At 37.5% G+C, this 27,494-nt stretch overlaps 1 protein-coding gene across 4 annotated transcripts; it reads left to right on the top strand.

Moving 5' to 3' along the window:
• The first annotated feature begins 538 nt into the window (after positions 1 to 538).
• snx7 (sorting nexin 7) lies at positions 539 to 26,992 on the top strand. Of its 4 annotated transcripts, none has more exons than XM_055182334.2 (10): positions 539 to 801; positions 4,707 to 4,892; positions 4,984 to 5,094; positions 7,151 to 7,315; positions 8,638 to 8,836; positions 10,185 to 10,384; positions 10,601 to 10,687; positions 13,752 to 13,841; positions 18,061 to 18,213; positions 26,007 to 26,992. In XM_055182334.2, the coding sequence occupies exons 1-10, from the start codon at positions 694 to 696 to the stop codon at positions 26,082 to 26,084; spliced, it is 1,377 nt and encodes a 458-aa protein (XP_055038309.2). In that variant the 5' UTR covers positions 539 to 693; the 3' UTR covers positions 26,085 to 26,992. The 4 variants fall into 4 exon arrangements, with proteins under 4 accessions (XP_055038309.2, XP_055038308.2, XP_055038311.2 ...); XM_055182333.2 differs by having other exon boundaries at positions 4,704 to 4,892; XM_055182336.2 differs by lacking the exon at positions 13,752 to 13,841 and having other exon boundaries at positions 542 to 801.
• Positions 26,993 to 27,494: the final 502 nt, after the last annotated feature.

Here is a 27,494-nt window from a genome sequence, read left to right as displayed (position 1 = left end):
AGATTTTCCATTGACATACTGTATGAAGTCTTAATTATGAGCTTTGCATCAATGCAGTGCCCCATTTTTGCGTTAAATTGAGCAACAGTGGCATCTGCTGGTTAGAAATGAGGTAACAGGAATTTAATCCTAGTTTACAGCAAATGCAAAGTGTAAGATGATTCTCAATCTGGGACACATCTGATATTACAGAAATAAATACAGACATAAGTTTATTTAAATTGGTTTATGTAACTATTATATTCACATATATTTAAAGAAATTAAGGTTTTTCCTGTCTCTATAGGGTAAATTATAAGAAACATGACCATTCATATACCATGTTATACTATACTAAATTATAGTTTTACAAACGCATCCTTTGGTTAGTGTAGTACTATATGGTCTCACAAGAACTTATAAAATGCATTATGCAAAGCCTGAATCTTTATTTGAAACGCGAAAAACATAAATCAGTTTCTCACTTCAAAACGGTACAACTTTAAGGTGTGTCACAAACTGATAATAGAGAGTAAAATATAGTTTAAACTCAGTTTCATGTGGGCGTCCTGCAGAACTCTAGTCTCGGCCCTTTTCCTTCCCTGTTTCCGATTCTGCGCAGTGGACGCCGATCCGCCTCAGCTGAGCGTTTTAGAGTTGTGCGGAAAAACTGATGAAGTCACGAAAATTAATAACAAAGTAGCGATTCGAGCAATGATGAGTGGAACTATCATCGACAACACCGCGGTTTCACCGACAAACATCACCGAACACATGTTAGATCTAGATGAAGAAGACGACGATTTGGAAGTTTTCAGTAAGGTAATTCATCATCATAAACTCAAGAGAAACAGAGGTCGGTTGCAAACTTTGCAGGTCACGCGATCAAATGTCACGTTCCATAGAACGTAAAAGTTTGAAACATTGTAACTTTCGCCGCGTCAGTTGTTTAAATGTTAGTAACAATGTATCGTTTGAGTGTCAGTAACGCGGACACATTAGACTAGTAGAGCAAAACTCGTTTGATCGTAAATCATATGGAAATCTCCACAGCTCACTCGAGCTGAGTCTTTTGCTTTGGTATGAAGTTTCAAAGGTCAGCGATCAGGCGCGTTATGCTATACTACTTCTTATAGATCAGATTTTCTGTAAATGATACCAAACACGTACATACATAAAGCACGTACAACTTCAGGCTCAGTAAAGAAATGCTGTCTGTAGCTAACACTTCCACTTTTGAGTGTCTATATTTCTCTCTCTGTAACTTTTGGGCGGTGTTGCAGTTTGTTACAATAGTAAATGGCGATGAATGGCGGTGACGTGTTTTGCTTTTATTTTAATACTGTAGTTTTGCTGACTGTGAGTTTGTAAAGACAGGAAAGAGACACACAGCAGCACTCGTTAAGCGAGCTGGATTTGCATACGTCATTGTTTGGTGACATAGCAACAGTAGGAAAATCAGATGTTTTGCCTCTCTGTGATCAAAACAGTAAACGACACCTACAAAACAGGTTTAGGAAAGCATTGGTCCAGTTTGAACAAACACAAGGGGTTGATAGTATTATTCATATAAAGTAAGCACTGACATTTATTTAAAGGTGCAGTATGTAGTTTTTAGAAGGATGTCTTGACAGAAATGCAAAATAAAATACAAAACTATATTATCAAAGGTGTGTAAAGACCTTTCATAATTGTTATGTGTTTATTACCTTAGAATGAGACGTTTTTATCTACATACTGAGGGTCCCCTAACATGGAAGTCGCCATTTTGTGCCACCATGTTTCTACAGAAGCCCTTACTGGACAAACTTTTTTTACTAACTTGTCTCTGAAGATGACATGTTTGTCTGGTGGCAGCTACTGTAGCTTCTCTATACGTTTCAAAAGCGAGGGGTGAGCAGTAGACTGAGCCGTTGGTTGCAATTCGCAACCTTACCACTAAATGCTGCTAAAATGTACACACTGCACCTTTAATTATAATTTATGAAGCATCATTTATTTATGAAATAATATCATTGTACAGTGACACACATACTACAGTTTTTTAGATTTACTATAGTAATATGTATTCCTGTAACTCAGTTCATAGACCATTGTGTTACTAGTCTCAGCCTCAGACGTCACGCCCACAAACTGTTGGCTGAACGTCTGATGTTTTTCGTACACTTTTCTGGAAACCCTGTGAAAATGTTAAAGTCGTCTTTGATTGGTTGGAAAAAAACGGATTTCCAGGAGACGCGAGTGTCGCGATTAGTTTCAGTCCCTGGAAAACAAAGCTCTGACGTTCCATTGAGGAAGAGAATCAGTCGTGTTCACGTGGATAATAATGAGCAGTTATCATGATCAGCTAAACATTGGATTCTCAAAAATATGCATAGTTCGCGGCATCGACTCTTTAAAAGACGTCCAAGAGTTTTCTTTAAGGCAGTTAGTGGAGTTTAAAAGTTTGGTTCTCCTGAATTGCTTGTATGTGTTAAAAAGTGGAGAGATATGCTTCAAACAGACGTTTAACAGGATCGTCTCATTGGTGTGGCTGTTGATGGAGTGCTCAACGTTGTCCTATGGTGAGTAATGTTGTTTATTTAGATACTATTTGGTTGCGGCTGGTTATTCCAATAACTGACTTGTTGCCAGCCGGCTCGTTATTGTGGGGAGTCCGAAACGTGACGCTAGATGAAACAAACTGTGATTGGTTGTTTGACATGTCGGTCAAACAGCTCGTGGGCGGGCTTTGTCCAGAAAAAGCAGCGAAAAACACCAGACCTTCAGTATTGAAGGTCTGGCTACGCGAGACTAATGCTCGTATGGTTCTCTGGTATCTCTTGGCATTTGATGTTTAAATATAAGATGATAATCCATTGAACTATGACGGCGCTGTACATTTTGCACCTGACCGACTGTATTTCCGAAAATCACGACATCCTTTTAAACCATAGTGCCTCAGTGATGTGAGGTGTGGCAGGCTTCACGGGATCGGCAAGATCGGTGGGTTGCCGCGCCTTGCGCGGATTGGCGGGTGGCCAGTGCGCGGAATTATCTGTTTGTTTTTAAATCATGCATGGTAATGTTATGTCATACGCCGGTCTACGTAGCTCGACACGACGCGAGACTATTGTGTTACCAATGCAAAGGCTGTGGGTTCAATTCCTTGGAAACACACACACACACACACACACACACACACACACACACACACACACACACACACACCCCTACCCACTACCCAGTCTCACGTAGATGCGTATAAATAGCACAAAGTGTAAAAATCGTGCAATACATACGCCAAATTCCACTTTGGCGTGCATATATGATACGCCAGTCCTTCCCATTCTCTTAAACGGTGCATCTTTTTTTGTTGTTTTGTTTATTGGTTTCTCGATTTTTTTCTGTTTTTTAAACCATTTTCGCTTGGGTTTTAAGGTTAGATTTTAGATTTGCTTAATGATGTTATTTAATATACAGGTTTCTCCATGTTTTTGTCCATATTTAAGCCATGGTCGCTTGGAGTTGGGGTCTGGGTTAGGATGTCATTTTATATAACAAAAAGTTGTTCCAACCCTAAACCCAAGCGAAAATGGTAAAAATAGAAAAAAATTTGAGAAACCGATAAATAAAACGACAAAAAAAGGTGCACCGTTTAAGTGAATGGGAAGGACTGGCGTATCATATGCACGCCAAAGTGGAATTTGGCGTATATATTGCACGATTTTTGCTATTTATACGCAACTCCATGAGACTGGGTTGCACACACACACACAGGAAAAAAATGTGTTCCTTGAATTGAATAAAAGCATCTACATTTTGTCACTATTTGAGAAATTATCCAAAATGTAATAGCTGTTTGATCGCACTAATAATTGACATAAATTGTCTTAAATGTGAGTTGTGTAATTTTTGTGCAATAGCAAGCGAAACTGCAAAATAATGAATATTGATTAGGGCTGGGCCAAAAAAAAAAGATTTTTCGGTTAATCGTTTTTTAAAACGTGGTCGATTCAGAATCGATTCTCAAAGAGCAGAATCGGGTTTTTTCCCCCCATATTTTTTCTGCAAACATTAAGATTAACATTAATCAAATTACTAGTCTTCTTCACTAGATGTCACCCTCTTTTTTGCCTTGCGCAATGTTACCAAGGAGCGAGAGGTGAGCCTGTTATTCTTTCATTTAGTCCTTAAAATGGCGGTTCAAAACATGCCACCTTCAAAAAAAGTAAGAGGTATGGAGGCATTTTAGATTTCGCTAGCAAGACAACGGCGATAGTGTTGTGGCTTTTAATTTCTTTTTATTAATTACCCACTTGTAAACTTATGTTCACTGTTCTTTTTTATTAATATAGTATTTGTATTAAATCTATATTCATTGAGTTGAATTGAGAATTGAATATAAAAACCGACCCGAGATCCGGAATCGAAAATTGAATTGAGAATCGAAATCGAATCGATTTGATAGCTTCTGAATCGAAATTGAATCGATCTGGAACATCTGAATCGATACCCAGCCCTACTATTGATCCAGTTTCCAAATATATATATACCCCTGGCAGAGAAAATCCACCTATGATCAACCTAGGTGTATTCGCATATTACGCTTGAATAGAAGAAAATATTTTTAGCATTAAAATGACTTGCATAACCCTCACATCCAAGTCAGCTTGTTTTCAAAACACCCGTGTTCAATGTTGGCACCTCTCACATGCCCTAATCCACATGCCTTGTATTATTAGCAGGATACGACAAACAGCAGCTCTTTCAACGCCTCCATGCAGACTTCCCCTGGTTCAATGATCAACCAGTACAAGTTTGAGGAAGAAGAGAGAGATGTTGACGCCAAAGACATTTTTGTCACAGTCGATAACCCTGAGACCCATGTGAATGCTATTGAGACATACATAACCTACAGGGTTGTGACCAAGGTACAGTGTACCCAAGGACAAATTAACCAACTGTGTGCCGTTAAATGCTGTAAATCATTCTTGCACATTTTCCATTTTTCTCTCACATCAGACCACTCGGAGCGAGTTTGACTCAAGTGAGTTTGAGGTGCGAAGGCGATACCAAGACTTCATGTGGTTAAAAGGACGTCTGGAAGAGGCTCATCCCACGCTTATTGTTCATGTAGGTGTTGTGAGTCTGTTTGTCAAACATGCTGTAGAAAATTAATGGACTTATTATGGAAGTCTTTGGGAAACTCTAAAAATTAAAAAAAAAATTATTTCAGCGCTTAAATTCCTTTACTCCTTTTTTTGAGCGGTATATTTCAGTGTTTACTGTTTACCATACTGTTTACTGTTTACCATGTTTACACAGACAAGGTTAATTTCTACTATTAAACTTGTTAATAATGCTATATACATATAGGGGCAGTTTCCCAGACACATTTTAGATTAATCCAGGACTAGGTCTTAGTTTTATTAGGACATTATGGTATGGTTTCACAGACGAGGCTTAGCTAAAGCCAGTACTAGAAAAGGACATTACTGGTGTGTAATTCAATGGCACTGGCAGATTTTAAGATCTGGCAGTGCAAGTTATTTTCTTTTGAGACAACTCCAATATATGTCTTGGTCTAGGACAGAGTGGTTCTCAAACTTTTTCAGCGTGCGCCAACCACCCCAGTTAAGTGCATCCCTTTGTGGCCCCCTTAAAATTATGACATTAAACATTGTAAAACTTAAAATTAGAATTAAACAAAATATATTAAATATACAATGTAGTACTGTTGGTTAAAAGCCTTATTTTTCTGAGGTTTAATTGCACAGACTGTATGATACATTAATAAAATGTCATAAAACTGAGGCCCCCCTGGCACCATCTCAGGGGCCGCAGCCCCCAGTTTGAGAACCACTGGTATAGGACAAACCTTAAGCCTTGTCTGTGAAAGCGGATTTATATATCTGTGTGCACCTTAAGACAAAACAATGGCACTTGATTATGTTAAAGAAGACATCATGAAAATCTGATGTTTTAAGTGCTATAATTGGGTCCCCAGTGCTTCTATCATCAACCTAGAAAATGTGAAAAAGATCACCCCAGTAACTTAGTTTTGGTAAACCATTCACTGCAAGCATGTGAAATATAGGTAATTGAAATTTGGCTCCTCTTGTGATGTCAGAAGGGGATAATACTGCCCCTCAATATGCACTATCCAACTGCACTCTTTGAGCTAAAACTTCACATACGTACCCAAAGACATCAAAGATTTATTTTACATCTTAAAAAAAGTCTTGTGAAATGTCCCTTTTCAGATATGTCAATGCAAGATGTTTTTTTAAAGCAGAGGGTCTGTTTTTTCATTTGATATATATGTATGTTTATATATTTAAAGAAGAACATTTTCTGGAGGGCATTGAAACTTTTGTGAAAATCATAAAAAAGCTGGCACTGGCTGGCAACTTAAAAAAAAAAAAAAAAACGCTGGGGTTTGCATTTAATTCATTTTAGTCTATAGACAAGGATAAGCCCTGTCCGAGAAACCACCCCATAATGTGTAAAGCCCGGAATACACTGCACGCTTTTTGGCCTCTTATAAGATCATTACCTTATCACACTGTGCGACAAGCATCGTTTAAACTCGGGTACGAGAGGCATGTAGACTGTACGATGATGACACGGAAGTTTCGGCGGCTGCGTCACACGTTGCGCAACGTCACCAGCATGCGCTCGTGGTAAACAAATACAGGCGCGCAGGTCGTAGCAGCAAACACACTGTGCGGTGATCATGCCGAATTTCTGACACTGCCAGAAAACTATCGTAGGCTATCTTTGGACGCAAGACCGGGAAAACGGCCGTCTTTGAACCTCTCTCACTGTACGACAAAGGACCACCGATGGAGAGCCACGATCACAGAAATCGCGACGATAGTTTCACGATGGCAATCTTTCATCTGGGACAGCCAATTATCGTGCAGTGTATCCCGGGCTTAAGACTGTTGTATAAGTTGCGGTATGTTTAAAATTCTGTGATTTCATTTCAACATTTTTCTAGGTGTAATGCATTTTCGCTCAAACTTTAATTGTAAGCATGTTACTGTACATACTATTTTATTGTTTTTTTATAAGCAGAAGCTCAACTTCTGCCATCCTTCCTTTAAACAATAATGTTTCAGTAATTGATTTTATAATCCTCTGTCGCTATATGATGAAACTAAACACAATGATTTTTCCTCTTCATCCACTACCAGAGAAGTTTGTGATGCGAGGTATGGTGGAGAGGTTTAATGAAGATTTCATCGAGACGAGGAAAAGAGCGCTGAACAGGTTTCTGAACAAAATAGCAGAACATCCAATTTTCTCCAGCAGTGAGGATTTTAAGCTCTTTCTCACAGCAGAAACTGGGGTAAGACACACACACACACACACACACTTTAAGTATTATATATGTGATCCTGGATCACAAAACCAGTCTTAAAGGATGTCAATTTTTTTTTGAATAATCCAGATATACTTTGCTCGCCACCGTGTCATCCGGGGTGTTGGTGTCTTTCTTTGTTCGGTCGGGAGGAAATTGTGTTTTTTGAGGAAAGCATTCCAGAATTTTTTTCATTTTAATGGACTTTAATGGACTCCAACACTTAACACTTCACTAAACACGTAACAGTTTTTTTCAACGAAGTTTCAAAGGACTCTAAACGATCTCAAACGAGGCATAAGGGTCTTATCTATCGATTGTCATTTTTGACAAGAAAAATAAAAAATATGCACTTTTAAACCACAACTTCTCGTCTATATCCATCCTGTGATGCGCCAGCGCGACCTCACGCAAGACGACCATTAAAATGAGAAAAATCCTGGAATGTTTTCCTCAAAAAACATAATTTCCTCTCGACTGAACAAAGACAGACATCAACATTTTGGATGACATGGTGGTGAGTAAATTATCTGGATTTTTTTAAGAATATGGACTAATCCTTTAAGGGTCATTTTTTTAAATATAGATTTATACAATATTTGGCAGCGATACAACTATTTGAAAATTTGATAGTGCAAAAAAAATCTAAATACTGAGAAAATCGCCTTTAAAATTGTCTAAATGAAGTCCTTAGCAAAACATATTACTAATTATAAATACATTTTTTATATATAAAATAATTTTTGGCATACAAATATTGTTTAGGATAATTCTGGCCCATACAATGTATTGTTATTGCTACAAATATACCTGTGCTACTTATGACTGGTTTTGTGGTCCAGGTTCACATAGCTCACTGTATATTAGAAAAATTAGGATTTAGCCACTTTTTGTTGTGGTGACATTCTACATGCAATTTGAGATACTTCAGAGCTTCCTAAAATTATACCAATACATGCCCACAGATGCAAACACGCACATGATAATCACCCCTGTATGTGATCTCAGTTTCTTCCCTTTAAGAGGATTATGTTGAATGCACACAGATAACGTGACAGTTTCTGTGTTTAGACTCGGCTGACTGACCTCTCAAGATAAGTACTTCATAAAGACTCCTGGCAGTCATAATAGTGTTGTTATGGATATTTGAAGCTTTGTATGCAGCTATGATACGGTTACTGTTTTATCGCCTATTTTCTCTGTTGGTCCCTTTACTGTCCGACCATGAAATTTAAGTACCGATTTAGCCGTTAAAGAGTCTTTTGGAAAATTGTTGATATCACAGACTGTCGCTCTAATCCTTTGTCCAGGCATTGGCCTCTCATAAGAAACAGGGTCCAGGGTTTCTGAGCAGAATGGGGGACTCTGTGAGAGGTCTTGCTGCCACTGTTAGAGGGATCAAAAATCGGCCGGAGGAGTTTACCGCAATGCAGGAGTATGTGGAGGCCTTCGGGCAGAAGATGAGCTCACTCGATAAAGTTACACAAAGAATCGTCAGGGAGCAGAAAGGTTTGACCTGTTTATACTTTAAGTCTTAGCTCCTCTAGTTTCATCTTCTCTTCTTTACATCATCTTCTTCTCTTGTTCTCCTTTTTTCTATACTACTGTTTTTCATTATTTTACTATGTTCTTACCTCAACTTAGACGAATTAATACATACATATCTTTTTTTCAATGCGTGCACTTAATCATTGTACAGCGCGTCGTGAATGTGTTAGCATTTAGCCTAACCCCGTTCATTTTCTTAGGATCTAAACAGGGATCAATTTAGAAGCCACCAAACACTTCCATGTTTTCCCTATTTAACTCATTCCCCGCCATTGACAAGTTATCTCATCAATTATGAGTTAATATTTAACTAATAATATGCCTTTCTGGACGAATTTCAAAGTGAAAGTGTAATACCGCTTTTATCCACTGGATGGCGCCAAAACCGAATTTATCAAAAACGGAAGTTAAAAAGATTTCAAGATTTATTTTAACTGCCTTTATGTTTGATAGTCATTCTGAGTCTGATATCTAACATAAATTTGTTTACAAAAACGCAATTTTTTAAGCTTTTTGCTCAAAATGTTGTATTTTTGAAGAGAAATATCCATATTTCAGTGGTTAAATTAAGTGGAAAAAGTAAATATATAATGAAACGTTTTTTCGCCATTTTGTTTGTTTGTTTGTTTGTTTATTGTTTGTTTGAAAGCAAAGGGTGTGTTCTTTAATTTGATATAATTTGTATGTTTATATATTTATAGAAGATAATTTTTCCTGCAAGGAATTTTGTGAAACTTTTGTTAAAATCACAAAAATGCAGGTGGGCAACTTTTCTCAAAAAGGCTGGCGGTGAATGAGTTAAAGACTGTTACATGAGTAGTTACACGATTAAGTATGAGCGCACAAAATAAAACGTGACGATTTTTTTAAAGGATAAAAAATGAGAACTATATTGTATGGCGGTCAAGCACTTTGTTTGCAGCAACTCTTCCGCCTTGAAATATAGTTCTCATTTTATATCTGCTTATAAAAATTACCACATTTTATTTTGTGCGACCATACTTACTTATGTAACAGTCTTTAAATAGGGAAAACATGGAAGCGTTTGATGGCTTCAAAAATTTATCCCTGTTTGGATCCTAAGGAATGAATGGGGCTAGGCTAAATGCTAAAACATTCACGACGCGCTGTACAAAGACTAAGTGCACGCATTTAAAAAAATGGTATGTATTAATTTGTCTTAGTTGAGGTAAGAACATAATAAAATATTGAAAAAAGGTGGTGTGTTCCTTTAAAGAAAAATCATTTGCATGGGCTATAACTGCACACTCAGCAGTGTGGAATTATGGGAACTCCTCTATTGTCACAGAGTACCTGGAAGAGCTGAAGGAGTGCGCGCCAACATACACGCTTTGGTCAAACTCTGAGGAGGAGCTGGCAGAGCCCCTAAAATGCATGGCAGGGAGTCTAGACAGGTGCTGCAAAGAGACAGAGGAGCAGGTCAAACACCTCAATGATAACCTCACTCCAATCATTCATGAATACGTCCTCTGTACAGACACACTTAAGGTAGGCTGACTTTTCATCTCCATCTTCTATATTGGTTGTTTTCTTGATGTAAATTTCTATTTAGGTTTAAATCCATTTGTGCTGTCTTTAGTAACATAAAAGTGATCAAAAGTGACATAAGTGCAGCTGGAAACAAAAAATATTTGATCTTAAACTTAATAAAAAGATATTGATTGTGATCTTCATACTTTCACGAGTATCGACCATGGGTTTTAGACGGTGCTCAGGAGGCGAGACAACATCCAGGCTGAGTTGGAGGCGAAGACAGAAGCCCTCATCGCGAAGGCGGCCGACAAAGAAGTAGTAAGTCTGTTATTGACTGTTCCCAATCTCTACTTAATCCATCCGGTGCTCTTTTGAAAATACTCTGAGATTATTTTTAATAAAACAGAGCTCTGGCTGTCGTCTCTGCTTTCATTAGATATTCGTTGTGGGCTGTAAAAGGAATTTGGAGGGATTACATTAGTAGTGCGGTAGGTGTCCCTTAAAGCGGCGGTGCACTTCAAATAGGACGGTTTAAATATATTATTCATATTGCCAGAGCTAATATTGTCATATTTAAGTCTCTTTGGCTTTTTCAGTTTGTTTTTATCTATTCCATTAAATATCAGAGACCCAAAGCTTGAAGGCTTGGAAAAAGGGTATTACTGGGCAAAGTACTGATGGTTTCCAGAGAAGCTTAGTGGCATCTCGCCTCTATTGTCAATTTAATTACAAGCCTTGATTGAGGGTTGCCCCCTTCTGACTTCCAAAGCTTACTACAAAAGGCCATTTCTAAAATAGAAAGGTATCCTTAATGATCTGGATTTTTTTAACCAAAGAGCTGTATGTTCTGTACTTGCAAACTAATAACAAGTACAAGAACTGATTAGCCACATGTGGCCAATACACACATGTGGCTAGATACTAGGGCTGTGAGATAGTGCTTGCCCAGCAAGATGTCTTCAAGTTTGTGTTAACTTAAACAGCCAGCAGACTCAGTTATTAGTGCGCTATTTGCAAGGGGAGGCAACTGATATCAGTGATGACCCTCTGGCATGGGGGCGGAACAATGCGACAAGATACTCTCTCTTGGTCATTCAAGGTTGTGAAAACGTATCAATATGCACTACCAGTACACCATCAGAACGTGTTTCAGCATATTATATAAACATTATAACCCCAAAAAGGTTTCTCACTTGTTGATTCATGGATGGAAGTGCCACAATAAACACGCACATAGGCGCCAATCCCGTGGGTGCCCGGGGCTCGACTCGAGCTCCCACCGAAATGGCCAAGCATGTATGCTTTATTGCTTCACATTTACTTCATATTTCATATTTAAAACCTCCTCTTCAAAGTGGTTGAGCACTCCAGAGCATTTGGCGTTGATAAGTGACCTAAGCATTGCTTGACGTTGTGACTAGCAGATGGAAAAAATTGCAGCCTATTAACATGCATGTTTGTTAAGAAATGTATATCTGATCCTCGTTTACATTTTTATATTTCAATGAAATATTTTTTATCCCCCCCCCCGGCACACATACATATATTCTATAAAACCGCAGCGAATTGGTGCATAACCAGTCCCTTCAGAAAAACGCGATTATGCGATCGCATGATTCGATGCATAATCAGCCAAAGTCCGCATATTTATGCGGGGGACGCTTTTTTTAAATATGCCGCACTTTCTAGGGATGCTCCGATCGATCGGCCGCCGATCGGTATCGGCCGATAATGGCATTAAATGACTCGATCGGTGCTCGCTAAATCTGCCGATCTCATAAACCGATCTTTCTGTTTACTTTTGTCATCAAAAGGATCCTGAATGCGGCGGCAATTAAAGACATTTTTTACGTAGCGCGAGCATTTTTACAACCTGTTGCTCATGTGCAGCGTGCAGATTTGTATGTCTCTCTTTGCCTTTACAGAGATATGCGTATTTACCGGAGGACGCGCTCCGGTAAACAGCGCGAGGCGTCTTCACATCCCCATCAAACAGCGTATACAACACATATCTATCACGGACAATTGCATCCTCATGCCAAAAGTTTCTTATTTGCATGCGTCTTAAAGTTTTGAGCGTTTAAACTTTTATTTTCCTCACAGCTGCTTGTCTGCGTTCAGCCGACGCCCACACACACAGCAGTCTGTCATCAGTGCACGTGAACAGAGCGATCTCTGTCAAGTCTTAAAGCTGCAGTAACCTAATTCATCTCTCAATAAAATCACTCTCTGCTCTTGACTAAAGAATTTTTATACTTCATACGAATGCGTGTATATTACAGTATACAGTCTTTGAAGTGTTTTATTTTCAGTACTTTTAGGAGACATAAGCCTTTTTAAAGCCATATAAAATTTCTCTTTGCAGAATAAATATTTGTTGTGCTTATTTATTTGAGTCTCTATTAAAACAATAATATACCTAATTACTGCAAGTAATATAACAAAGGCAACATCCGTGGTATTATTTTATTTAGAAAGATTGTAACAGTTACAGTCATCAAAGAGCTTGCATATCAGCTTTAAAAAAATCGGTATCGGAATCGGTATCGGCCGATCACGAAGATTACAAATCGGTGATCGGTATCGGCTGCAAAAATCCTGATCGGAGCATCCCTAGCACTTTCGCCGCATAAATTGCAGATTTCTGTTCACAGAATTATGCGGGGCTTGCATGATTTCATAATCCTCGCATTTTTGTAGCAAAAAGTCATATATATCTTAGCAGAAAGTTGAAAAATGTTGCGTTTACTTTACACATGCGCAGCCATGTCCCCGTTGTCACGGAAATGTTAGGAAGTGACGTAATTACGTGACGTAAACATCAATGAAAAGCTGCAAACAAGTTCACACAGTTTTTGCAAGTTCCTGCAATTTTGGCAAGTTCCCGCAATTTCATTGCATAAAATTGCCTTAAATGCCCTGCAGATTCTATCGCATTTTTTAAGAAAACATGTTGCAAGATCAAGGATTTTTGCCCGCAACAATCACAAAAAATACGTTTTTCTGAAAGGACTGCATTACCATCATGGTGGTAAAATTCTGCCATTGTCACAGCTCAACTAGATACTTAGTAACTGTATATGGTCAATCTACTAGATATATAAAATTAACAAATAATAAACTACTGAACAGAGACCAATAGAAATAAAACATGCAAAAAAATATATATAGATAACATACAAAAAAAAAGGAATTCATGTCTAGAGCGTTTTTGGCCGTTACATTTTTAAATATCAAGGGCATTAATTTCTCACCCTGCCATCCACAACCAAGATGCTTTTTCTGAACTTCAGTGGTGACTTATTTTTTGCAGTAAACATCTGTTGTGTGACTTCAAGCCCGCATGTTTTCATTCTCAATATTGCTCATGTGTCCATTAAAGGATTCTAGTGTGCTGGGTTTAGCATGGGACAGCTTGTTGGGACGGTCACCTGAAGACGTCAAACAGCAAAAACAGGGGGAAATGAATGAGGTAATTTTTCTCATGATGGTTTGGGCTTGGACTGACTACAGTAGCTTCTTCTGGCGTTATCTGCTCGAGCAGTGGTGGTTTTTTTTCATGGTTTTCAGGGAACTGGTTTTTAGAGGTCACCACACCCTGATATGAGGGCGTGTTGATGCAATTTTCTTTGTTTCACATGTTTTCCTATCTCAGCTTTGAGATTTGGTCGGTTTGTGGGTTTTTACGCTTGAAAGGTGTGGTGCGTTATGCTGGTCTAGCAGTTTCTATGCTTCTTGTAAATCTATCTGACAAACTGCTGCTATTTAGAGTAGGTACGTCTCAATCCACTGAGCCTGTTAGTGTGGTAGGTTTTCTCTTATAGAAAGTAGGTTTGGTGTGTTTCTTTTGCAAACCTGAGTTCTTTTATCATCTGTATCAATGTTATTAATACTTTGCATAGTAACTACTAAAGTTGACCATACTATGTCATAATCACTATTTATAAAAAGCCTGTTTAAGGCTGTGATGTGCTTTCTAACCAGTAGAGGGCAGTAAAGTAGTTAAACTACAATTCATTTGAAACTAATTGTTGTCCCACAAATGATATTCAGAGGAATCTTTCTCCAGAAGGTCTAAATATATGATCCAACTACATTCAGATGTAGTCATCTGCTTTATATCTACCATTAACAATCAATGTATAGCTTTGTACAGTGGCCCTAAAAATATTTGGACACTTATGTTGCCCTTAAAGGATTACTCCACTTTCATAAAAACATTACAATAATTGACTTAACCCCATGTCATCCAAAGTGTTGATGTCTTTCTTTGTTCAGTCTAGAAGAGATTGGCTTTTTTGAGGAAAATTTTCCAGGGTTTTTCTCAGTTTGGTGGACTTTGTTGGACCTCAATGGTTTGTATCAATGCAGCTTAAAATTGTAGTTTCAAGGGACTCTAAACAATCTAGCAAAACAATTTTTGGCAAGAAAAATATACTTTTAAACCACAACTACCGGTCTTGCACCAGCCGTGTGGCGCCACAGCGTGACCTCGCGTATTGCGTCATCACGTCGGGGGGTCACGCATGACATATGCGAAACTACTGCCACAGTGTTTACAAGTGTGGAAAAAGAGGACCGTTCTGACGTTGTTGTATGTCGAATGATACTTATTAATATCTCTGTGTCGGTTTATTGTTTAAAGTGGTCCGCAAATGTGGGTTTCACATATGTGACGCGTGACCTTTCGACGTGCTTGCGCAAATATGTAAGGTCGCGCTGGCGCGTCACACAGCTCTTGCAAGACGAGAAGGTGTGGTTTAAAAGTGCTTATTTTATATTTTTCGGATATGACTAGCGTTTCACTAGATAAGACATTTATGCCTCGTTTGGGATCGTTTAAGCCCTTTGAAGCTGTTAAAACTGCAATTTTAAACTGCATTAAAACTGTAGACTGTTGGGGTTCAATAAAGTATATTAAGCTGCAGAGATCATGGACTGTTTTCCAAAAAAACTTAATTCCTTCTCGACTAAACAAATAAAGACATAAACAACTTTGATGTCATGGGGGTGAGTAAATTATCTAGATTTGATTTTTATGAAAGTGGAGTAATCCTTCAAATGCTATTGCATTAAATAATAATGACATTTCCAATTTGCATTAATTTGAAAGATAATACAAACATATTTTAAGGCAAACCATTTCACTAAAACATCCTTTTTCTTTTCAAATAATTAAGCAATACTTTCTGGTTGTCAATTTTTTTATATTTATTGATAAATTATTGATTCATGTGATAAACCCAGTATTTTCTCTGTGTGAACTTGAAGGAAACTTTATTCAACATATTATGTTAGAGCCGAGAAAAGGTCTAAAATCATTTGTTTGCCAAATGCTACTGGGTGTACTGCCTCTGACTGTTATTAATGCAATGTCATAGTCACAAAGCAAAGGGTTGATCAGCGTAAGTATTGATCTGGCCTGGTTGTCAGTAGGGTAACGCAGCTCTAGACAGCTTCACAGCTGCGTTTTGGTCCCCAACGTGCTGCCTTTATTCACCAAACACAACTGCTGTTCCACAAGACATCCACACATCACCAAACACACATACCAGAATGAAATGGGATGGAAATATAACAACCACCTCTTGACCTTCATTAGCCTACCTGTCAATAAATATCTCCCTCTCTTTCTCTGTCTTTTATTACCTCTCCGTTTCAACTCATTAGTCCACTATGCCGCAGTTCCCTCATATCTCATATGTCGTTTCTAACATCAACACGTCACTGAGGCAGTACCCATTAAAAAGTAATTTGTAACATTTATGTATAGACATTATGTGTACATTGAGGTTATATGCACATGTTAGGTACAAATGTGTACTTTTTAATAGGGTACAGTCCCAGTGACAGCTAAGGACCATTTTTGAAAAAATTTCTGACAGTTTAGCTCATGAATGCCTTTGCCAAAAGTATCGGTAAGTTTCTTGACAGAAAGTCAAGCTGTGCATTTTTTATTTTGTCCTATTTTTAATGAATGCGACCTAACACTGTACCAAAATCATACATTCTTAAAAAGAGGTTTCCATTAAAATGTTTTAATATTAACATGAACTAAGCCCAACAATATGCAGCATTTTTAACATGACATACTGTATATAGGCTGACATGGCAAATGACTGTAACCTACTGTGAGTATTGCTGGGTCTTGTATACGATAAATTGCTTGTGAAAAGTTTTTGTAGATCACTTTTTTCATAAAAGCATCTGCTGACAATTTAATAAAGCTCCTGAATTTCAATAGTATTATGAGTTTGCTGGCAATACTTTGCTGCACAAAACAATTTGTTTAGTCTGATTGTGAGTGAACTTGTATATAATGTCTAGAATGAATATTTGTATAAAATATAGATTTCGGTTTATGGTGTTTAATAATAAGAGCATGTTACATAATCTCCATATTGTCTCTTGCAATTATCACTGTTTTATGTTGCTGTTTGTGACCCTTTAAAATCAAGTTATAATGAGTTATAAATTTCACTTTAGTTTAGTATTCTACTTTCAGAAGGCAGCTGTAGACTGCAAGGCAAGCTCACTAGGTTTTGGAGCGGAGCCAATATAAAATAGATAACTGGCAATTATAGTCAGACTGGTTTGAAAATAGATTCAAAAGCTGTCAGATATATTTAGTATCATTTGATTAAACTACTCGGACATTCTTTAGAGAAATTGCAGTGAGCCAAAAAACATATTAACTTAATTAGTGACGGATACAGTTTATATCAGCATGGCAAATTTATCACTGCATGTTTAGCAAGTTTTTACGGGAGTAATGAAACTTTTAACAATACTTTAAAACTGCCTGTATGTCAACTCTGGTGGTTGAAGAGCTATTCCCATATACAGTGTTTGTTTTGAAAATCTTGATTTAGACTGTCAAAACATATTTTAGGAACATAAAACATAAAATGTTTTTAAGGAAGTTGTGTATTATAAACCTCGATTCGAGTCATGTACAGGTACTCCTGTTACTGTTCGGGTGTGTTTTATAGGGTTTGAAATCGAAAATCAATTCTGCAATCAGATTTTTATGGGCAGTAATAGGATCCTTACTATAAAAATAAAATGTCAATGCCTTTTATTAATCCCTGCATGCGCATTTTAAGGTAGCTAAACTTTTTTCATATGTTTAGGCTTAATAACCATATGGGTTGGTATCAAAATATTGAAACCGGGAATTGAAAAGAATGACAGAATTAAAAAAATGAATAAAATTCGAACAGTACCCAACCCTTACAGACACTTATTCCACCTTTTTTCAGCCAGCTAATGGACATCAAAAAACTTTAAAGGCGGGGTGCATGATCTCTGAAAGCCAATGTTGAAATTTAAAATCACCTAAACAAACACGCCCCTACCCAATAGAATCTGGACCTTCTTTTGATAGACCCGCCCCACACATACACAAACCCAGGCAACGATGTTGGTTAGTAGACACGCCCCTTACGGCTGATTGGCTACAAGTGTGTTTTGGTAGTCAGCCCGACTCCCTTTTCCAAAGTGTTTTTCAAAAATCATGCACCCCTCCTTTAAAATCCTACAACAGTTCCATCTATAAATGAATCTCCTCTAAAATGCTAAAAATAATCAAATCAACCTAGCTAACCAACCAATCGGTTATTGGACAACTCATAAACCCATCCTTGGTCAAGGTGACCTGTGGTAATTTTGTATCATTGTGTGTGTTTCAGATGAGGGAAGACTTGGAAAAATTGGATGATAGGCTGGAGTGGGCAAATAATGCATTAAAGAGTGACTGGACTCGCTGGAAGAAGGTCATGAGAACTGATCTACGATCAGCCTTCATTGACACTGCAGAAAAGAATGTGAATTACTATGAGAAGGTGAGATATTTGCTAACATATGTTACTGCAACATGCAATTATAACTGACTATGCAATACAGTTTAAGTCTATGTGGAATTGGAAAGGGATTTTGCGTTGTAAATAATGGAGTGTCTATATTATCAAAACATATAAAGCATGTTTTCTATAAATGTGACGCTTTTAAATGTGACAAGGCTTTTAATTAGGAATGTAATTGAGAAAATTTTGAGACATGAATGTACAAAGCTCCAGGGTGGAAAAAATACTCAAACAAACTGCTGACAGATTTGAGAGAGATGTATGTGACCATCTGCCTGCACACATTTGCATGGTTGCCCTGGATATGTGCCAGTAGAGGGAGGTAGTATCTCATTTTTATCCCCACTGACAAGTAATTGCTCTCCAAGGTATAAATGTTGATACTTCTAGCTAAATTGGATGTGTTTAATAAAGCACGCTTCCTAATTTATCTCTTTAAGCTCTTTCGTCTGTGTTTCAATCTTAAACTGAAAGCTATTATACAACAGAGAATGAGAAAGAAAGTGTTGAAATGTCAAACTTTAGTGATTTCTGGTTACCTGCTGTGCCCTCATAAGCCCCTAGAGACCAAGCTGATGTTTTTAGACAGGAACAGAGATGAATTGTTTATAGTAAGACGAAATATGACAAACTACTAGCTCTCTGGAGACCGGTAGAGATAGGAAAGAGACATCCGGTGGGATTTATTCGATGGAAAGCAGATTCAAAAACAAGGCATGATGCAGAAGAAAACTGTCATTCACTCCAGTGTTACTGTACGTTCACACCGGCGAGAGCGTAAAAAACCGCTCTGGCTGCTCTGACAATAATGCTATACAGTAAATGCACAGTCAGGCAACTTCCCAAGCTACTTATAATTTAAACTACCATCAAATTACCTTATATAATCACACTACGGGCCCTATTTTAAGCGCATTGTCTAAAGCGCACAGCACAACGTGTAAATGGGCGTGTCCGAATCCACTTTTGCTAATTTACTGATGGGAAAAATGGTTTGTGCGTCGAGCGCATGGTCGAAAAGGGTTGGTCATATTTTTTTAATGAGTAATGGGAGTATTTTGCGCTATGTCTAATCCCTATTTAGATGACGGACTTTGTAAACTGAAAAACTAAGTGGAGGAAGAAGATCCCCAGTTTAAGATTAATGTTAAATAATTGTGTTGTTTTTCACTTGTATTAAAATTTTTATTTTTTATTAAAACCTTTAAAACCTGTTTTCTTTTAGTTATCGAAGTAAAAAAGCAGGCTTTTAATTGCTTTAAATTTATGGCTATCCAATATCATCAAAAAATTATTTACAAGTTGTAAGAAAAAGTTTGTACTCTAAAAATACTTTATTTGTAACAAATAGGAGATAAAGAATTTACAAACGGCTCTCCGCATGTTTCAGCACTTGGACAGCAAAGAGTTTTTTTTAAGCATTACTTAAAAATGTTTCTCATCTCACCATATCCACAGGTACAGACTCATCATATACAATAAATCAGAGAGGTAGCATTTAAAAAAAAACATTTAAAAACAGATGCATTTGTTTAAAGCAAAGCATTTATTTACTTACCAGCAGCTCTTTGCGCCTTCTAACGTCTCATAATTAGTCCTCATTTATGTCAAAGAGACTCAATAATAATCTTTTACATTCAATCCTTTAATCTTTCATATTTAAAAGCGTTTTTGTGCTGCTGCGCATTCATGTATGTAATATGCAACCCCGTGTTGTCTTCCTGTTTATAGGCGAATATTACTAACACGCTCTTTAAATAACAAAAAACATATTGCGTGGTCTATTTTAGTTGCCTCAAAATAGCAACGCGCCAACAATGCGCCTGAACACACCTCGTTTTCAGACCAGAACGCCCATGGGCGCAAAAGGAAGCGCAAATACATTTGCTATTTAAACAACGTGGCACTAAACGTGAAAATGATAATTGTGCAGGGTGGAAACTAGCAAAAGACACTTGAGTCGCGTATTGCGTTGCATTGCGTCGGGTGTAAGATAGAGCCCTACAAGTTACCAACAAGAAGTAGCTAGACTAGGGCTGCGTCCGAAACCGCATACTGTACAGTAGGTACTGAATGTTAAAACAGTATGTACTGTATAGTATGAATCCTGGTAGTATGAATGCGATTCGGACGTACTACATCTGCCATGTTGATGCATAACATGGCATACATCGCCGCTTTCAGCTCTACTAGTAGTATTCGGACATACTACTCACCTTGCCCACTGCTTTTCGCCTACTATATGGAAGTAGGCGGTTTTGGAGCAGCATACCATATCAAAAACCTATACACTAAAAAATGCTTGGTTACTTTTAGCCAGCTGTTGGGTTAAACACCCCCCCCCCCAAAACAACCCTGGGTTGAAAATAATTTTTTAGTTTTTTCTCACTCACATTTTCAGGAAAAATCTTGGTGTTAGTCACTTCCCAAACATTGATTCAGATATTTCTATGGATTAGCCAAAAACTCTGTGTACGATACATGTGCAAATTTATGAAAAACAAGAAGGGAACATTAATTGATTGCTTTACATTTATCTGTGCTGGCAGATCTTTTCAAGTGCAGGCTGGGCAGAAGGCTTATCAGACGCTTATTCCTTGCACGATTGTATCTTGTGTAACCTCCAGGCAAAGAAACATTTTTATGTAATGTTGTTGAAGGAGAGGCTAGACAGCATCAAACACTTACATAAAAGAGAGAATGAGGTGCGAGAAAGGTAATAAAAATGTGTTTGTGTAAGAGAAAGGCCATGAAGAACTTTACCAGCCTTAATTTGTAGAGCAACATCAGGGACACGTCAGAGTGAATACAAGGTCAGTGTCTCTAGATCCAGGCTTTGAATTTGGTCAAAACAGAGGAGGATCATGCTGTGAAACAGTACCATTTTATAAGGGGCCATTCACATGTCGCGTGTAAAATGCGTGGAAAACGCTAGGCGGGTAGGTTCTTGTCACATGACTTGCGATGTGCTTGTGGCATTCTAAAAGTTGAGATGCTTTTAACTCGATGCGGCTGGAAAAAACAAGCACGTCTCTTCCATTATGGGCGTGCAAACGAACTTAAGCGCACAAAAGACGCGGTATGTGAACGTCCCCTACAGGTAGAGAATCAAGGCTAACAAAAATGCATGTAACAGCTTGACTTCGCTGGCTATGCTTGGCTTTGAAAGGAAATAACACAAACTTTTGTGCAATATATAATAGCTGAGATGTAATGCATCAACATGTCCTGTGTGAATGGCCTTTAAATCTAAATCCATCTAGAGAGATCAACAACTCAATTGCAAAATGTACTGGACTGTGGGCCAATGATATAGAAAATAAAACACTATCAGACAAGGCTAGTCCAAGACTAAAACACACATTTGGGGTGTCTCAACTGATAATAACCTGCACTGATGGATCTCAAAATATGCCATTGCCATAGATTTGTCTCAGGATACACAACAGTAACGTCTTTTTGAAAGGCGTGTTTGGGTCAGTGACAGAAACGGTTTGGACAGATAAGAAATTCAAAAAATGTTTTTAAAAAAAAACTTGTTTTAAAAGCATGCATCAGGTATATTTCAATGCACATAGTGTATTTATATTGATTTTATGCAATCAAAAATTACATTTGCACCATTTTATGAAAGTTACGACTGAATGGACCTGAAAATGTCAAATGGTGTAACTGCCAATTGCGTCAAAGAATGAGAAATATTAAATATTTTATCCACCTTGATGGCATGTAAGCATAAACATAAAAAAATCATTTTAAAATATCACACAAAAATACATTTTATTAGTTCTTTCTAAATTTAAATTTTAATGCGTTTTTGTAATATTTGTCCAGACATTCTGAAAACAGAATCTTTGACAAATTATGTAAAAAAATGTATGTAAAAAAATCTAATTACACTAAATTAGATGATTATATTTCATTCCACATTTTGAATATGAATATATTTATATTTTCATAAAAAATTACTGATTACACCAACTGACACAGACTGGTTACACCACATTGACATTTTAGCAATAATCCCCCAAATATTCTTTCAAAATGAAATAAAACCAGGAATTTTAGGCTTGGTCCTCAAAAAAGAGAATGTATGCAAGTAATTTGCTAATTTATTTTGAAATTTTAACCCTTTTACATTTAATTGAAGCATACCGGAACAAAATAATTAACGTCACGTCATTGACCAGTTTACAAAAGATGTTTAAAGTCTTAATTTATCTAGGCTTTAGTTAAGCCTTGTCTGTGAAAGCAGGCCTTTATTTTTGTAAATGTCTATTTAGTTAATAACTTGTTTGTCAATAGTGTAATGCAGTGGTTCTCAAACTGGAGGCCACCAGATGATGCCAGGGACATTTTATTTAAAATATTAATTTCCATAATATGTTTAAAATCAAACCTCAAAAAAATGTGTCTACTAACAGACAAAAATGACAATTAATAATTTATTTATTTAGTGGATTTCAAATTTTAAGTTTGATATTGTTTTATGTCATACATTGTTTTGGGTGGCCCCTTACACGAGGGAGGGTGCACAATGAAAAGTTTTAGAACCATTGACCTATTAATCTTTGAACCAATAATCATTATTTGGGGACCGCTCAGCAAATATTGATGAAGATCCTTATGCTCTGTGCTGATGTGGGTGGATATTTAACATTTGCATGCTATTTGATACGGACAATACTGCAGTCATGTACTGTAACATGGCAACATCAGAGCATTACCATGGGGATGCCATAGCAACAAGGATGATGCTAAAAAGATGGCAAAGAATCTGTCATTAAATGTAACGTTTAACTGGCATAGAGACTTCACAGGATTTTTAAACAGACTTTCAAAATGTTTCTTATGAAAGCAGAGTTAAAACAAAAGCTGATGCAACGCTTTTAATAATTCACATTTTGTCCAAGTGTATCTCCACTTCTCTAGTTGAAACAAAAGTGCTGTTTACGTCTCGGGTGCGTTTGTGTTTATATTTCGCATTACTGTTATTGATTGATTACCAGCACATTTGATTGGAGCAGTTGGATTCATGCCGGAGCAGCTAATGGATAGACTCTTAACAACCCTTCCAATACTTCAAAAGCCAGAGCCGTTAGGGTTGAAGCCATCAGTAAACTAAACCTCTCCTCTCTTGACTACTCAAATAGGCATTGACATTTTCAATTCTTGTGAATAAACTCGTGACTCTAGTGTTTCTTGTCCAATCAAAGGGTCACACGGGCAGCCCATTATTGTAGTGCACTGTTCTCTGCAATGTAGTACAAGAAAAGCTTTTTTGTCTGGATATGGGCAATAAAAAATTTTCTTGGAAGTTATGGTCTTGTTAGAAGAACTTTTCTTTGTTGTTTTTTTCATCCACATCTAAATGTACTGTTCTCTCAGCTCAAGTAATTTTCTTACAAATGGAAAAATTGTGTAGATGAGCCAATTTTCTCTGAAAAATGTATTTTCCACATCTGAATGTGGCTGTGTCATTTTCCTTCTCATTATTTTACCGAGTACAACATTTACTGTATTGTTAAACCTCTGCATCTGCAGCAAGTATTGTTTATTTAAATAAAAGTGAACAAAACACACAGGGTTCTCATGGGTCCTTGAAATCCTTGAAAGTTTGTGAATCTGGGGGAAAAAATTCAAGGCCCTGGGAAGTTTTTTTAAAAAATATACATACATAGATACAGGTCATTGAAAGTGCTTGAATTCTTTTTTATGCAAGAAGTTTTCTGGAATTAAAATCCATATCCCTGTGTAGTGTAGGATAATGTCATAAAAATTCTAGTCTTTTTAAGCACACGCTCTAAACTGTTTGCTTTAAATGCTTATATCTTCTGTATTTGAATGTTGATTCATACCAAAATGCTTTTTTGCATAGTTGTGTTTGACAAATGAAAACATCTTGGTTTACGTATGCAACTGTTGTTCCCTGAGAAAGGAACGAGACGCTGTGTCTACCTTGCCATACTTCCTCCGTCCCTGTAATGCTGTCTTTGGCAATATTTCAGATAGCGATATACTTCCTGGCTCCCGCGTCACCCTGTCTTTGTCGTTAAGCCTCACCATTGGTTGAATTTGATATACACATACAGACGCACTTACCCTTGAAGACGTCCCCAAAGTGTCACCGCAGTGACGCCGCGCGAGTTCCCTCAAAAGGGAACTGTAACGATGTATCTTAAAAGAAAACACGATGTAACCTTGCTCTCACTTAAAATGTGTTCCCACATTTAGTACTTGAATTTGAGGGTATTGGATCTGGAAAGTCCTTGAAAGGTCCTTGAATTTGAAGTTAACTAAGGTGTGGGAACCCTGTACACAGAAGTCTCATGTGACCCTATTGCTGAGATTCTGTCTGTCCTGAAGATGTAAATTTAGTTGACATCTATCTTGGCTCATTTGGCAGGCGCTTTTAGCTGTAAGTGAATTACAACTGCATTCAAAGTACTGGGAATCGAACCCATGATTTTTGCATTGCTAACGCAGTGTTCTTACAGTTGAGCTACAGGAACACAGATAATGGAAAATACATGGATAATGTGTCCGGGATTTGTCCCAGGCTTGTGTGACTTTTGGTTCATTCACACTGCCAGGGATTTCTGGAATCTGTGCATGCATTCAAACACATCTCGTCAATGCTGTAATCACATCTTGAATATTGGTGGGGACTAAACCTTTCCGGGGTATAAATATTTATATCTATGACAATTAGGCAACATGTGCATCCTTACTTTGACACAGCCCTTATGGCATTGTTCCTGCCTTTTGTGTTCCGTGAATGTTACGGCAATGTTACTAGGTCCCCATCCCGGAAGCGATCCCAGGATCAGTTCCAGGACATGTTTGGGATCACACGTTGTGTGAAAAGGGTTCTAGAGGGTTAGACGAGACTGGCTGCTATTTGCTTGTTAAGTCTAACGTCATGCAGCGCTTCCGGGTCCAACTGACCTCAAATTTATAGGGAAATAAAAAACATTTTGCTAATATCCACTTGATTCTGTGAGTCTAAGACTGCAATGTTAACTTTGAGTTGATAAAATTTTCGTTTAAATGTGTAACATGAATAAATAGTGCTTATAAATGGCTGTTTAAATAATATCCAGAGGCTTGGACCTGGAAACAATATTCCTTATGTTATGACTTAACAAGCGGAATTATAAACTAGTTGCAGACCTCTGTAATATAGCTGTGTCCTAGTGTAGTATAGCTGTGTCCCCACCCCTACGCCCTGTCTAAAGTCATTTACTGAGGTCACATCACGTCCGCATCCTGTGGTTAAGGAACACATTGATTAACTGCTTTTGACAGCTGGGCGGCCACAACCGATGTGTCTCCTGAATCTATGCTTTGACACACACACTCACAAGTGGCATGCAAGTGGTTTGGGCTGAAGGGGTGATGTGGGCTCTGCGAGGCATTTAGGGACTTGGACGGAGGTTGACGAGTCCCAGTCAGGACATTTATCAAAGGCTTCGCAAGTGACACCTAAATGGTGCTCGGGGTGAGGAGCGACCTCGGCTTGTGAATGGAATTGGAAGCCAAATGGGAGACACTTGTCAGCCCTTACACATATCTGTCTATTTTACTGCTGTCAAGGATGTGAGAACAAAAAAACTCAATTACTGCATGTATTGAACTTGTCTTTTATCATATTACTGTTGCCGCTGTCATGTAAACCCAGTCAAGCTTTGGATAATGAGTGACTTTCATTGAACTTGAATGAGAGTAGAGACTGGTTTTGTTTAAATATACATGTCTGTGTTCTCTTGCAGTGTTTGGCCGTATGGGAGTCCTTTCTGATGTCTCAGAAAACAGATGCTGAAGGAAGAGAAATGTTGGACTCGTCCTAATCTACCATGGTGCTTTTAGCCATACAGGGGACCCCAAAAAGAGACGTTTTTCGTGCAGACAACAGAAGCTTTATATTAAGAGACAAAGACGCAACCAAAGAAGATCCGTTGCCCCATGCAAACATTAGCTAGCATTACCGGCTGACCCAAAAAGAGATTTATATCGGAAATATAGTTTTTTCTCATTAATCTGTTTGCCCCAAAGTGCACTTTTGTCCACTCAAGTTATTTTTTATAATGGGGAAAAACTAATATCGCCAAATGTTTTATACTGAGACACATTTTTCATTTCTGTTTATACGAGTACTAAACATGAGATTGGGTTTCAGGGCATGAGAAAATGCAATTCATGAAAAATGAAGATTGCCTGCATTAGGGCATTATTGCATCATCTGACCTTTTATAGTCATAATGGTTTCCCTAAAGATTTAATCTATATGATTATTTTAGATTCATATGCCCTGCCCTTTTGCAGATCAATGCAAAAGCTGTTTATCATTTATCAGGACTGCCTCACTGAAAAATCTCTACAGTGTATAAATAAATACAAAAGCAACCTGTATGGTTGCATTTCTTGCATTGGGCTGAATTTATCATTGCATTATCATATTTAGGGTACTGAATATACTTTAATGAGATGCTGGCATTCCAGAATTGTTTACATTTTATTGAGGTGCACAATTTTGCAACAATAGAAACGAGCAAATCTGTATGTAACATGATTTGAATGCTATGCACTAATATCTGTGTAATTTAATTGCAAAATGACTTTTTGGTGATATGCTTTTTTATAAAATTCTATGTATTCTTGGATAGTAATGAAGACAATTTGAAATGATAAAATAGTGGATGTTGTGGTGTTTTTCATATTCTCTCGGAAGAAAATGTGAATAAACAGCTGTATAGTATGTTGGATCCTCCAGTAGGTTACTATTACAGGCCAAGCGAATTAAGTGTTAAACAACTATCTACTAGGGCTGGGTATCGATTCAGATGTTCCAGATCAATTCAATTTCAATTCACAAGCTATCAAATCGATTCGATTCAATTTTCGATTCCGATTCTCGGTTTGGTTTTTATACTCGATTCTTGATTCAACTCAATGAATATAGATTTAATACAAATACTATATTAATAAAAAATAACAGTGAACATAAGTTTACAAGTGGGTAATTAATAAAAAGAAATTAAAAGCCACAACACTAACCTTGTCGTCTTGCTTGCAAAATCTAAAATGCTTCCATACCTCTTACTTTTTATGCGAAGGTAGCATCAACGTCGATGAACCCCCTAAAAACGCCATTTTAAGCACTAAATGAAAGAATGACAGGCTCCTTGGTAACATCGCGTAAGGCAAAAAAGAGGGTGACATCTATTAAAGAAGACTAGGGATGCACCGATATGGAAATT

Source organism: Misgurnus anguillicaudatus, chromosome 25, assembly GCF_027580225.2.
Source record: "Misgurnus anguillicaudatus chromosome 25, ASM2758022v2, whole genome shotgun sequence".
Classification (NCBI taxonomy): Eukaryota; Metazoa; Chordata; class Actinopteri; order Cypriniformes; family Cobitidae; genus Misgurnus; species Misgurnus anguillicaudatus.
This window is presented reverse-complemented; position numbering and strand designations above follow the sequence as displayed.